The sequence below is a fragment of the Equus caballus genome, chromosome 3, assembly GCF_041296265.1.
Source record: "Equus caballus isolate H_3958 breed thoroughbred chromosome 3, TB-T2T, whole genome shotgun sequence".
Classification (NCBI taxonomy): domain Eukaryota; kingdom Metazoa; phylum Chordata; class Mammalia; order Perissodactyla; family Equidae; genus Equus; species Equus caballus.
The window spans coordinates 85,919,937-85,934,566 of NC_091686.1; the positions used below are offsets into that span (position 1 = coordinate 85,919,937).

General features: G+C 42.7%; 2 protein-coding genes across 4 annotated transcripts in view; both read right to left on the reverse strand.

Annotated features, from left to right (window-relative positions):
* The window catches only part of DCUN1D4 (defective in cullin neddylation 1 domain containing 4), a 78,845-nt gene extending 73,771 nt beyond the window's left edge, over positions 1-5,074 (reverse strand). The window contains exons 1-2 of one of the 3 annotated variants that reach the window (XM_005608781.4): positions 4,958-5,074; positions 4,680-4,740 (exon numbers count right to left, since the gene is read on the reverse strand). In XM_005608781.4, the coding sequence (XP_005608838.1) occupies positions 4,680-4,740; positions 4,958-4,963 (67 nt within the window). In that variant the 5' untranslated portion in view covers positions 4,964-5,074. The remainder of the gene's footprint in view (positions 1-4,679; positions 4,741-4,957) is intronic. The other 2 variants (XM_070263858.1, XM_070263849.1) reach the window with 2 other exon arrangements.
* A 6,686-nt stretch (positions 5,075-11,760) lies between these two features.
* CWH43 (cell wall biogenesis 43 C-terminal homolog) overlaps positions 11,761-14,630 on the reverse strand; it is a 68,902-nt gene continuing 66,032 nt past the window's right edge. Inside the window, exon 17 of the mRNA XM_070263866.1 lies at positions 11,761-12,028. The gene's annotated coding sequence lies outside the window, so the exon portion shown is untranslated. The remainder of the gene's footprint in view (positions 12,029-14,630) is intronic.

Genomic DNA, 14,630 nt, shown 5'->3' on the forward strand with positions numbered 1-14,630 from the left:
TGCAGGACGTGCCACCAGTGTGAGATCAGCCTAGTTTGGAACTAAATGTGAGACTTTACACAATAAAGAAAAAAATGAGTACCCAATAGCAATACCTCGATGTTCAAACTCCAGTGGGAGTTTGTGCTAGCTTAAAACTAGTTCAATGAAAATTGATTGAGACTGGACGTTCACATGGACATAGGAAATTCCTGTGAATGTAGAAAGAAGGCATCCTAAACAAGTAAACTTGACTGTAAAAGATTGTAAAAAATTACGGGGGATTCTACAGGAATACAGACATATATTGTGTTCCCATAATGAATAATTTCTCTTCTTTGTACTTTGAAGTAATATTACTTTTCCCTGAGAGCCACAGCCACTGATATAAAAGATTTTTAATCTGGTATACCAGAGGCAAAGGCAAAAATGTCTTTAAATATTGCCCTTGGGCCAGCCTAGATTAAGACTCAAATCCCACTATTTAAACCCTTGAACGGGCATTAAAATTATCTGGGCTTCAGTTCCTTTATCTATAAAAATAGGAGTAATACTGATGTGGATTAAGTCTGCCCCAGCCAGAGAAGCCCAAGGTGACCTGGCCTACATGCCAAACTATGTGACCCAGTGGACTTTTTTTATGGTATGAATTAGGACTGCCCCAGGGAGAGAAGCCCGGGGTATCCTCACCTGCATGCCAATCTATATGGCCAGATTCGTATCTAAAGTTATATGACCGCACAATAACCAGACCCCATCTGCACTGAAATCATTTAATGACTTTTTACATCATCTTTTCTTTTTTTCCAGTAAAAATAAGTCACGTACCCATGCCTTATAAAATTAGCCCTAACCCTCAACTCAGGGCAGCAGAAGCTCTGACTGCCCATGGGTCCTGTCCCCATGCTATTCCACACTATTCTCTAAATAAAAGAGCACTACTGCCAGATCTTGAGAGTCTAAGAAATCTTTCTTTTGACTCCTCGGCTCACCGACCCCACATCAATACCTTCAAGGGATAAATAAGGGCTAAATAAAATATGTAAAACCATTATAGACGCAGGAAAGGGAAGCAGGAATGAACGCGTGAGCACCAATGTGATGCTGCCACATATTTCCTTATGAACCTACTGCAATCTTGTGAGGTAAGTTGGCTAACTTTCATGCTTTCAAGAAAAAAGGAGTCTGTATTTCTAAATTTCTAAAAATCCTGCTCTTTCTCTTTATGAAGCAGCCATATTAGAGATCTCTCAGAAAAGCTAAGAATTTTCCAATTATACTGAGATTTGACATCAGTGTTTCAATTTAAATTTCATTTAGCAATGAATGTTTTTTGCCTCTCCTAGATGCAGAGGAAATTTCATTTATTTTTAAAACTATTTCTAATTTCCAAGATTTCTTGACACATGACTAAGAGGGCAGCATTAAGAAGCCTTTTTTTGCTGATCTTTTTCTCCAGCACAACTATAGGATGTTTAAACTGACGCTTTTCTTTTTCACTCAGGGTCTTTTGTTTTACAAAATCACACCTGCCTAGGGATTTAACAGTATTTGAATAAAAATGTATTCATTTATTACCATATGTGCTTCTCTGAATTGGGTATTTTCACCTTATTCGCATTGAGCTAATCAAGTCTTAATGATGTTGCCATTAAATTCGATCTCAGAAGGGATAATTTTCCAATTGAATGTAAACAATGCGTGACCTTTATAGTGACTTTCATAAATATAGCATTGCTTCAGTTATTCCAGCTAGCAGGGGATGGACAGAAAGAATAACCATTTTACTTGGACAGTGGCTTCTGTGTGTTGTCAGGCTCTTCATTTCTCCTCGCCTTTTCTAGCCTGCTTCCATGAATACAATGTCTTTTTAACATCCCTCTCAGGGCAGTACAGGAGGCCCCATCCATCTCCAGACGTCAGTGGCTGCACAGCAGCCGAGCATCTCATTATGGCAAAGTGAAGCATTCTGGGAGAGTGGATGGAGACAGCAGACAGCAATAGGAAGTGGGGGAGGGAAGAGGAGGACGGGAGCTGTGGAAAATATATGCTCACTTCCTTGGTGATGAGAACATGTTATGGAAGTAAGAACTTCCTGTTCTAGAAAGGAAGAGGATGTAGGCTGTGAAAAACCTATGACTAAGCAGATTTCAGCTCCTGTAACCTGGTTACACCTACCTCAGCTACCCTACAACTCCCGACACTCACACTTGAACCCCCAATTGAAGCTACTACAGGAGCCACGTTGGTGGGAGGAAAGCTATGAATCCAACCATTAAAAAACAAACTATAGTTCCAAAATAGAAAGAGAAAAGAATTTGGAGAGACACACACATCACTAATTTACACAATTGAAAAATATTTTCTTCCAACTCACCTGAATGCTTACCTTTTTCTTTGTTACACTGTCTTAGCCAAAATAAGTTAAAGCAAATGCCCTGAACATTTTGGGAGTCACAAGCCCCTTTAAGAATCATTGAAAATGATGACTCTCTGTCAACCGCCTGAAATGCACCTATACCCACCCCATCACCCCTAAATTAAGAATTCTTAGATTAGGCATTCATTTGAGTTTACAAAGATTTCCTTTTCAAAATCCAGGTGCACTAGGGACTAGCCAGTGCCTGTCAGTAATTTTGTTAGTGAGAGATGAGTTCCACTCTGTTAGCTTTCCTCTGACATCTGAGCCTATGCTCATAAGGGGAATTTTGTTAGGGAACTGGTGGGTGAGGTGAGCAGTTCCAGGCTGTGGAGCAGTGGGAGAGGAGGGGAGGCTTATCTTGCGGGGGAGGGGGGTGGTGGTGCAGAATTTCCAAGGCAGGATAGAGACATTGGACAAAGAGCAAGACAGGAGCAGCGCTCTTTGGAGAGGAGATGCCAAAAATAAACTTCATCTCTTTCCAAATTTTGCTCACCTCCAATTCCAAACTGGGTTGTAGTCAAAATTGCTTTTTCTGCAACCACCCACACCTAGACTCTGAGTTCTACTCTGCCCACAGTTGCCCTTTGCCTTCTCTCTTATCTAACTGCTTCACCCTCTCATCCCCCCGCCTAAGGCCCTGATCAGCTCCCACTGCACTCTAGGCCTCCCAGCCATCCTGCCTGCACCCCCCCAAGTCTGGTCAGTTTATCCTGAGGGTCCCACCTTGAGCCTCTACACCTGCTTCTGTTTTATTCTTCAGCCTTCTATCTCTCAATCACTTTTTCTGGCTTTGAAGCTCCATCCCCACAACCTTAGTCTGTTTAAGTCTCCATTCAAATTTTATGTAACTTTAGCTTTGGGAAACATTTCAAATTCACAGCCAATAGACTGGGGAATATCAATATTAGCCAACACACTCACTTGGCACCAGGTACTGTTCTAGTGCTGGTATTAACTCATTTAATCCTCCCAACGATCCCAAGAGGTAGAAACTTTTGTTAAACCCATTTTACAGGTGAGACTAAGGCACATATAGGTGAAGTAACTTACCCAAAGTCATACAGCTAGTAAGAGGCAGAACTGGGAGAATTAAACTCAAGCAGACTGGCTTCAGATTTGTTTGTTTTTTTTTTTAAGATTTTATTTTTTTCCTTTTTCTCCCCAAAGTCCCCCTGGTACATAGTTGTACATTCTTCATTGTGGGCCCTTCCAGCTGTGGCATGTGGGACGCTGCCTCAGCGTGGCTTGATGAGCAGTGCCATGTCCGCGCCCAGGACCCAAACAAATGAAACACTGGGCTGCCTGCAGCGGAGCGCGCGAACCCAACCACTTGGCCACGGGGCCAGCCCTCAGATCTGTATTTTTATTCACTAGGCTATATTGCTTCTTTGGGTAGCATTTTACACAGGGCTGCTTGCCCACCCTTCCCCCTTCCCTGACACACACTCCAAGTCCTTTAATGTGGAAGCTGTACCTATTTTTCTAGCACCAGTAGGCGGTCACACCTCGCACAGCTCTAGGGGGCCAGGGTAAATGTCCTGTGTTCTTTCTGTCCATCATTAGTGGTAACATGAAACACAGTTTCCCCATTTCCAGAGCATGGAACTTCATTCTCTTCCTTGTTAAACAGATTTGGGGATCTGGCAATAGGACTCCATGTTGGGGTAAGTAAGAGTAGGGCCCAAAGGAGCAGTGTTGTTACAGGCAATGCGGCTTTAAAGGATTGCCAGTGTACCCGGGTCAAAACTGCACCACTTGCCCCCTCCTCCCACTTCCCTTTGGTGAAGTTTCTCTCCCTTTTCCAGCTCCCCTTCCAGGTGCCCAGGGCTCCCATGGTGGTGCCTGGTGGATGATCTCCTGGACAGACCGCCCCCATTTTCAGGATGAGGCCCATCCTTAGCTAGTGAAGGCAAACTTCACTGCTCCCCGATAGGAAGAAGATTGAAATGAGCTTAAAGAACATCCTTGAGGAAAGCTACAGAGGGCTGGGCTGAGGATTGGAAGGGGAACAGACAGGCGCCAAGAGGTTATTGTGCTTGACCCTGGGAAGGGTTTAGGGACAATGGTGGGTGTAAGAGCCTCATGACATTTTAACATCGTGGAATGGAGACACTTACTTCCTGCTCTGCCTCCCTGAGTCACTCTCCCACTATTGGAGCAAAACTACCCCCGCTGCCCTGCAGCACACACGCAAAGTGTAGACCCCGAGGTGACCAGCCTAATTCATGCACCCTAGAGAGGCTTGTACTCAGGACCTATTTGGATTATCAAAACTTACCTGTCCAATGTCTCATTCCCTCAGATCGTTGTGGATGACCGGCTTGCTGTTCTTGGATAAACTAAGTCAGGGGAAAATGCAGACGAGTTAACATAGTACTCCTTACAAAGATATTTACATTAAGAAAAAAAAGACTCTTGACAAACAGATGGCTCAACACCAATACCTAACACACTTCCCCCAGCCAACCCCCGACCCTTAGACGTGGGAGGTCTTCTCCCCTCCTTCCTTTCTCCATTACAACTTCTCCTCAGCTTTCGACTCAGATTAAAGCTCACCTCCATTAAGCCTTCCTTGACTCAGGCTGCTCTCGGTCATGTCTTTTTCCATTGAGCACCTGGAGCACTAGAACAGAACTTAGCAGGGAGAACCAGAATCAGAACCAGAACCAGAACAAAGGGAATAGAATGTTGAGCTGGACCATCTCAGAGATGAACTCAGCATATTCCCCCTTTTCCCAGGTGAGGAAACAAAGACACAGAAGTGACCTGAACACCTGACCCATTGGCAAGTCAATGGCAGGATAGGGGCCATCTGGAGTTGTCTCTGCCCAGGCCTCCCCTCTTCCACTAGGAAGAGCCCCCCTTCTTTTGGGGAACTGCTCACCCCATCATTCATCAAACAGAGCTTTGAGAGGGGTTGCCAATCAGCATGCCTTCCACTCCCAGTGAGCATATGATCTCAGCTGGACCAATTAGCATCCTTCTCTGGAATTTTAAAAATCAGAATTAAGGAGACTCAGCCTTCTCTGTCTGTGGGCTCAGAAGCTGCCAGCAAGCATGGCTGCCACCTCATAGAAAAAGCCAGTCCAAGAGAAATAAAGAAATGAACATTCATTTGCTTGCTCGTTCATTTATTCATGAAACAACCATTATTTTTCAAGGGCCTTCCATGTGCCAGACACTGCTGGGCTCCAGGAATAACATGTTGAGACCCAATTGCTGCCCTTGTGAGGCTTATGAGCTTGCAGGGAGAGATTTTTTAAATAATCATGCAAGTAAAGTAAAACTACTATTTTGACAAGTAGTGAGGAGAAAAGGTACACAGTCTTCTGAGTACGTGTAATGGGGAATCTGGCTCACCTACTCTGTACAGTTGTACAATTTGTGCACTGCACAAAGAAGCACAGCTGAGGGGGTAAGTGGGCTGAAATCCCACTTAAAGTCTGTTCACCAATCCATGAGGTCTGGCGTGAAGCTGTATTTGCCCAGAAGAAGGGGCACCTTGTTCTTCACACACTGGCACTGTCCACCCTAAAGAGTCGCCTTTTTGTAATTTGCCCCTAAGGCTTGACTAGACCAGCCAGGACTCTGGGTGTGATCCAGTTAGGGAGATGAGTGGGGGAAGAGGGAGGCTCCCCCGAGGAGGTGACTGGAAAAACATGAATAATGAGTAGCAGATAAACTAAGTGGAGAGAAGAGCTTCCCGGACATGAAACAGCCCATGCAGTGGCCTTGTCTTGATGGCAATCTAGTCTCTGCTTCCAGTCAGTTCTGAAGACTAGCTGATCCTTCCAGAGGATTGGTTTCATGACAATGCATTCCCTCTTTGTACTTCAAATTAGTTTTCTGTCACTTGCAACCAGGAAAGTCCTGGCTCATAGAGTGAAGCTGGTTCAGCTCTCCTTCCTTCCAAATTCAGGGGGCCACCCCATTCTACCAGGCCCCACGTTAGAGACCGTTCCTCTGTATGGCCACCTCACCTTCAGAGCAGGAGCTGTCTTTGATGATCTGGCACTGTCTCCAGCATGTAACAGAAACTCAGTAAACATTTCATGAATCAAGAGTTGATTAACTCTCTGCTGGTGGTCTTTTTGTCTACCATGTCTGGAAGAAGTGGTGAAGTATTAGAGGACAGAGTGGCTTTTCTGTCCTTCTCTCAGCATCCACAAGTTCATCCATGGTTCCACTGGTTCTGAGGGTATGCAGTCTCCAGCTTATACTTATACAAATAGATGACTTTGATTTGTCTAGAGTTTGGTTGAGAATAGCTAGTGGGATTGATTTCATAAGGAAGAGTTTGCAGCTTTTATTCTGTCTCTGTGAGCTGCGTGCCAGTGGGCCAGCTTTAAGATGAAGCACTTTCCAGATCTGAAAGCCTATAGCTGAATGCTACAGACGGTTTTCACTCTGTGCTCAATATCTACTTAGGGCTCTGTCTAGGGCTGTCAGGCCACTTGAAAGCCTCTGAGGTTTTGTCAGCCAGGAAGTCTGCTTTCCCATTGATCTTTGTATTTTTCCCAGATTAAGGGCAATCACTCTTCCAGGCACATCCTTCTTCTCCAACTCCAGGGCTTGAAGAATTTTGGCTTCACGCTACATCTCATGCGGCTGCTGTTAGTTTTGTTTAAAAACCTGGTATTTGAGGCTTTGTGAGACTCATGTCCCCTTTTAATAAGCCAAACTCTATTGGCTTGAGATGTAGACTGTCCAATGGAGGCTGCTGAATAAGCCAACATTTGGGATAAAGAATTACAGAATTAGGTCGCTTTTCTTCATTGTATCTCGAGATCCAAGGGTTGAGGACCAGCAAAGTCAATGTGGCCGAGGAGACTTCCTATACGTCAGGTTAGTTGGTGTTCCTCCTGCTATTATTTCATACCTTTGTACCAGTTTTTGACATGCAAGAATCAGGAATACGTCATCCTGTTCTTGAATCTGGACACTTGGTCCAGAAAAGTGATTCTCAGTCTTTTTTCTTGCCGTGATACACCTGAAAAATATATTCCCATGAACAACTTGTTCCCACAAACTTATTAAGATTAGGAGTGAGGCAATGTATACCATAGGTTTATATGTATTCATGGCCCTAACTAGGTCTTCCACTTAAGAAAGCATATTAGAATGCAAGGGAATGAAGTGGATGTCAGTATAAAGATAATTTTGAATTTATTCAATTAATTTTTTTAAAAAACCCAATACAATCTACAGAATTAGGGAAAATATTTTCTAACCATATATCTGATGAGGGCCTGCTATCCAGAATATATAAAGAACTCTTATAACTCAACAACAAAAAGACAAACAACCAAATTTTAAAACGGGCAAAGGACTTGAATAGATATTTTTCCAAATAAGTTTTACAAATGACCAACAAGCAAATGAAAAGATGCGCAACATCATTAATCATAAGGAAATGCAAATATTTAAATATTTTAAATATATCTATTTATAGCTATAGCATATTTATATATTATATATATAATACATAAAATATTTATAACATATATATTATATATGTAAATAGATATAAAATATAAGTACATAAAAATAAATAAATAACAAGCATGGGTGAGGATGTAGAGAAATTGGAACCCTCATCCATTTCTGGTAGGGATGTTAAATGGTTCAGTCATTGCAGAAAATAGTTTGGCAGTTCCTTAAGAAGCGAAACATACAATTATCATAGGATCCAGCAATTGCACTCCTAGGTATACATATAAAAGTACACACTCCTAGGTATATACTTGTACACAAACAGCAGCACTATTTACAGTAGCCAAAAGGTGGAAACAACCCAAATATCCATGGATGTATGAATGAATAAACAAATTGTGGTACGTGCATACAATGGAATTTTATTAGCCATAAAAGGGAATGATACATGCTAAAATATGGATGAACCTTGGAAACATTTTGCTACACGAAAAAGGTAGACTTTTACTAAAGGTCACATATTGCATGATTCCATTTACGTGAAACATCCAGAATGGATAAATCTATAGAGACAGTGTAGATCTGTGGTGGCCAAGAGCTGAGGGGAGGAGGAAGTGAGGAGTAACTGCTTAATGGGTACAGGGTTTTAGTGTAGGGTGATGAAAACATTTTGGAATTAGATAGAAGTAGTGGTTGCACAACATTGTGAATGTTCTAAATGCCACCGAATTGTTCACTCTAAAACGGTTTATCTCATGCCATGTTAATTTCATCTCAATAAAAAAACAAAGTATTTAAATGTAGGCATTTTATTGTTAATAAGAAATCACCAAGTAACACATCTCAAACTGTTAAGACACTGTAATCTAAAGTTCTTTACCATAACGATATTGCTTCTATTTTTCTTTAATTCTCAACGAAGTGGTCACACTTGCACTGTGTATCACATTAGGATGCATAGATTGTCAGGTAGGTCTGTACTTGTAGATAAACAATTCATCCTGCTTCCTTTTCTATCAGCTGGCTTATTTTGAAGCGGACTCTTTTTTTTTTTTATTTCTTTAGTTCAATTATCAATCCTATTTTACCAAGTCTCAAAGATACCTATAAGGTCTTATTTCCTTCCACATGTTAGCATCTCAAGCCCACTTTGTTTGGCACCATGCCACTATGCTAGTGTTTCTCAAAAGTGAAATCTGTGGACCTCTTGCCTCAAAATCACCAGCCCCAAATGCAGACCCACTGATTCAAACTATCTGGGGGGTGACCCTAGGAATCTGCATTTTTATTAAGCACCATTGCCATATACTTTAGTGTGTAAACATTCCTTTTGTCTTTGATTCCTCTTTAATAACTAATTTACTAATTTGTTCAACCAAACACTTATTGAGTGCCTATCCAGGCACTATGCTAGATACCACACTGAGAAAAGAAGTGGAAACCACAGTTTGCAAAAAAAAAAAAAGAAAACTGTATTGTGATTTGCAAAATAGATTAACTATACCAAACCATAACGTGCAACATAAACTGTCTCAACTCAAATTATTTTAACACCAGCTTGTTCAGACCCATGCATTCCACGATAAGACCATAGTAACGATACCTCCACATGGATTTACGTGTTCCAAAGATCACGGACAGTTCTAGCAAGCTGCCAGATTTACAAATTCTATCAATCCTTGACCTAAACCACCACCCTCTGACTAACTCCAGTCCTCCCAACTCTATAAACATCCTTCCCTGATTTCCCTCTTTGGAGACCCTTCGAGACTCTGTCAAGGTCATGTTTTTCCTCGCTCAGCAATTTCAATAAACTCAACTTGCATAAGCTGCATGTTTCCCTGATGAGATGTGTGTGGGGCTTCAACAGCAGGCATAGATATAAAATAGTTATTTTCTTCTATGAATTACTGTTTATCTCCTTTACTGTTGTTTTGCGTTGTTATATGTGACGCTATTGCTGGAATCTAAATTTATAATGTTTCTGGGCATATTGCTCTTGAAGCACACCCATCAAGACACATTCATTGGCTGCTTGTTCTATGCCTTAAGAACAGAGTATAGGAGAGTTATTTCAGGAGTCAAGGCACTGAAGCAATACCAACCCCACAGTCTGAAGCAATTTGAAATCTCTCTGGATCCTGTGGCAACAAGGGCTGTGATTTCTGAAATGTTGCCAAGGTGTCTCTTGATGTGGGTTTAGTCTCCTTCATCCTATTCAGGATTTGGAGGATATGTTCAATCAGAAAGTTCCTCTGTTTTCAGACCTGGAAATCTTTCTTCTGTTATTCCTTTCATTATTTCCTCCCCTCCATTCTCTTCATTATTTACTTCTACACGAATGCATAAACCTCTGGATCTATCCACCATGTGTCTTAAGTTTTTCTCCCCTCGTTCGCTCTCTTTAATCATTTCTGTTGAGTTCTGGGCAAATCTCTGGGCTTGATCTTCCAGCTCACTAATTTAATCTTCAGCTGTGTGCTATTTAATAACTCATTGGTGAAGGGTTTTCTCCCCTTGTTTTATGGATATAATATCTTCTCAAATTTCCCTGAGTCAGATTCTGGCATGGGGAGTCACTATGGATGTAACGTTTATGCCCCCCTAAAATTCATTTGTTGAAGCTCTAACCCCCAGTGATATGATAGTTGGAGGTGGAGCCTTGGGAAGGTAATTAGGTTTAGATGACATCATGAAGGTGGAGCCGCCATGATGCAATTGGTGTCCTTAGAAGAAGAGGAAGAGCCTCCTCTCTCTCCATCATGCGAGGACACAGCGAGAAGGCAGCCGTCTGCAAGCCAGGAAGAGGGCTCTCACCAGGAACCAAATCTGCCAGCACCCTGATCTTGGACTTCTAACCTCCAGAACTGTGAGAAATAAATGTCTGTTGCTTAAGCCGGTTTGTGGTATTTTGTCTTGGCAGCCTGAGTAGACTGAGATAGGGGGTAAAGTCTCCTCGCTGCATTCTATCCTGAATCAGCCTCAGTGCATCATTGTAGGCTGCAGTCATAGCTTCACCTGGACCCAGCCCCTCCTTCAACACCACACTGGGAGGTGGCACGCAAGGCCAGTGCCTGGATTTCTTAGCATTGCAAGCAATAGACATAGAGAACTTACCTTCCTTTCTTGACCCTACAGCTTTCTGCTCTAAGCCCTTGCCCATCTCAGCCTTGTCATATGTATGTCAGGACCTGTCACTCTCCTTGGATTTTAATTCTACCCCTCTGCAGCCTGGTGGCCAAAGAGGCTTCAACTTCAAGGACCCCTGTCCAGCATATGTTTATCCGCATGGTGGACTCTCAGGACACCAGTGCCACCTTCTGCCCCATCCTTCTCCTGTCGCCTGTGGGACTTGTGGCCCCTGCCTGCTCCTGTGGCTCAGATGCTACGCTCACTTGCCTGAGGGTACCAAGCCTCTGAGCTTGAGGGGGTAGGTGGAGCTGCACCTGGTGGAACAAAAGCCACTGTGGGATTATTGAAAACTGAGCAATCTTGGACCCAAATGACCAAGTCAGCTGCTCCCCCTCCATTTGTTCCTCTGTTGCCCTGGTTTGTGATGCACTGGCTTTGCTTTTCCTGCCCTGCTCTCTCTCCCCTGCCCCCATACTAGGAGCTCACATCAGATAGACATTCACTTTGATTAGAAAGTACTTTGGGAGACTTTCGTCTGGAGAAAAGTCACTTAGAAGTTCAATATAAGGGGGAGTCTGAATGGAGCCACGTATTCTGAATAAAGAACTTTAATTAATTACCCTGATAAGTTCTCAAGGCCCCCTTTTGTTCTTTGTGCCTCTTGACCCCTGGAAAGCTGCTTACCTCTTTAGTAATTTTCTCCTACGTGTGTTTCAGGCTGTGGTTTCTCTGGCCTTGATTCTTCATTGTCATACTTTGAGTTCCCACAAAAGCAGAGCATGAGACAAGGATTTGTGGCAGGTAGTTTATTTAGGAGGCAATCTGAGGAAGAAGGAGAAGAGAGTAGTGAAAAATGACACAAGCACAGAGGAAAAGCCAATAAAGAGTGCAATATCAAGGCTACCGTGGGCATCAGGAGCTCAACTCTGCTGGAACCAAAAGACATAAGTCTGGGGACTTAATCCATTGGCTCCTGCCTCAGTTGGAAAAGGGTCTCCAAGAGTGCCATCATTCCTACTCCTCCAGGAGAATTGCTCAAGCTCTCACTGCTTCTGGGAAAACCTTGAGGCAGAAAAGTGGAGAGACATGCAGAGCGTACTTGAGTGGTACTGAAATCAGAGATAGGCAAGGGGATGTGGACGCAGGTAGCAAGCTGCTACATCCATTGTTCCAATCCCATCTATTTTCTACCTTTCATAAACTTCTCAGTAATATTCCCAGGAAAGCTAAAAATCTCTGATCTGCTAATAATACCATTTCTTGTATTCCCGTACTATTATGGATTTATTCTTTTAAGAAATGTTTTCTGTACCTTTTCAATGAGACTTTCGACGGGAGGCGGATAGGCACGTGGGTTTAGTCTATCATCTTGATTCAATTGCAGAACTATGATCTCAATTCTAGGCATGGCTTCTAACAGTGTACTTGAGAAAGCCTAGGGTGGTGAAAAGGGAACTGATCCAGAAACCAAGAGACCTAGGTTCTACTTCCAGGTCTGTGCCTCACTAGCTATGCAATTTCCATCAAGCCACTCACCTCCCCTGGGTTTCGGGCTCTCATGTAAAAAATAAGCGAGTTGGCCAGATTAGGGGCTCTCAAACTTGGGGCTGCAATGTGTGACAAAAGGCCAGAAATAACAATAGCTTAAACAAGATAGAAACACAATTCTCTCACACATAACATAGGCAGCCCAAGACTCCCATGACAACTCCAGCATCTGCAGGGATCCAGGCTTCTTCTACTTGGTTCTTTCCTCTGCTACCCTCCACACATGCTTTCTCCATCATGGTCCAAGATGGCTGCTCTAGCTTTCACCCCCACATTCCAGCCACAGAAAGAAGAAAAGGCATGGCCCTCCCTTTAAGGACACTGCCTGGCAGTCTTACACAATACTTCTTCTTATATCCTGTTGTCAAGAACATGATCACTCCAAGCTGCAAGAGAGGCTGGAAAACGTAATCTTTTTTTCTGGATGTCCATGTGCCCCACTAACATTTGGAGATTCTTACAGAGACCAGAGAAAAATAAATTCTAGGTGACAGCTAGCAGGCTCTGCCATAATGGTATGTCTCATTGTGATTTGTATCACCAGGAAATCTATTACTAATAAAGTACTCAAGATTACTAATGAATTATTTTAAAAACGTGAATGAATTCCAGGTCATCCCTGTGTTAACACTTACTGTCTCTGCCTTGTATTCTGAGAAGTTTTCTTGAGAGCTGGTGTTAAGTTCAACAGTAGGGAAATGAGTAAAACGTAATCTTATTGCTGCTTAGTCTGTCATGAATTACTGCTGCTAATAGTTGTGGCATTTTTTAGTCCTTCCCAACACTTGTGGTTTTGTCAAATGTGAATAGATTAATGAGAAAGCGTCATGCATTTATCTTAATGGTAATTGTCTTGGCTCTTACGAAGGGAAAAAGGTTAAGAAATTGTACACCAAATGAGCTCTAAAGTGATTATCAGCTCAAAAACATCTGCGATTCAGGGCATATAAATTCTCTTCTGCGTGAACCACTTGCAGAAGAATCACCTGGGAAACTTGTTAACAAAGCAGATTCCTAGGTCCCCTTCATACCAATAGAACAAAACTCTCTGGGGGTGAGGCCCAGAAATGTGCCGATTTCATAAGCTGTCCAGGTGATTCTTACAAACACTAAAGGTTAGGAGCACTTCCCGGGTCTCTTAGGGAAAGCTTTGGCCAACACTTTTCATCATCTCCCATGAACTAACTCAACTGTGTCCACTTGCCAGGCTGAAGCATGCACAGCTTAAGGCAGAGGCTACTGGCTCTGTCAGGATAATCAGTAACGTGGTTTTCCTAGCTGTTCCTCACAGCAGTGTGATTCTGAGCTGTTACAGTCTACAGCATCACCGACGCTGCTATTCTCTGCAGCTTGGATTTTGATGGAAAATCACATGCAACTCTTGGAAAGGGTAAATATTTTGAATAAACTCATTTGCTGCCCCCTTTACCTTTCTTATGTCAAGGCTTCACAAAGTGTAATACATCAGGTTATAGTCTGTAGATTGTAAGAGATTTTTTTGGCTTCCACACATATAACATACTGATTGTCTGGAGACTAATAGATCTACCTCAATAGGCAGAAGAGCTTAAACTGCTATGCTCCAGGGTCCACAGCCCACAGGGAAAAAGAGGAGCCGAGCATCCATGTTGTGCTCAAGGCTAACTACGTGCTTCCAGGTACATGAGCTCGTTGAACTCTCAGAACAGTCCCGCGAGAGAGTGACATCGCATTTTATTCTCATTTTCCAGAGTGATTAGGTAACTTGCTTAAGCTCACCCAGGAAGTAAAAGACTCTGACTGACCCTCCCCACCCCAAGGTTAATTAGCAAAATAGAAACAAAAGGGGAGAAGAGAATCTGTGGTTCTTGAGGCAGCACATTTCTACCACAGCATCATCTTCAAACTTTTTGATTTGAGCACCCCATCAGTAAAAACTTCTGAGTGCATCTCCATATGCGTATATTTATTTATAAATATGTTATATACGTTAGAAACCAGTCAGCTCTTCAAACTTTAGGGGGAATCAGAATCACTTGGAGAGTTGTTCAAGCACAGATCATCGGGCCCCACCCCTAGAGCTCAGAGATTCAGTATGTTTGAGACAGGACTCAAGAATTTGCATTTCTAACCGGTT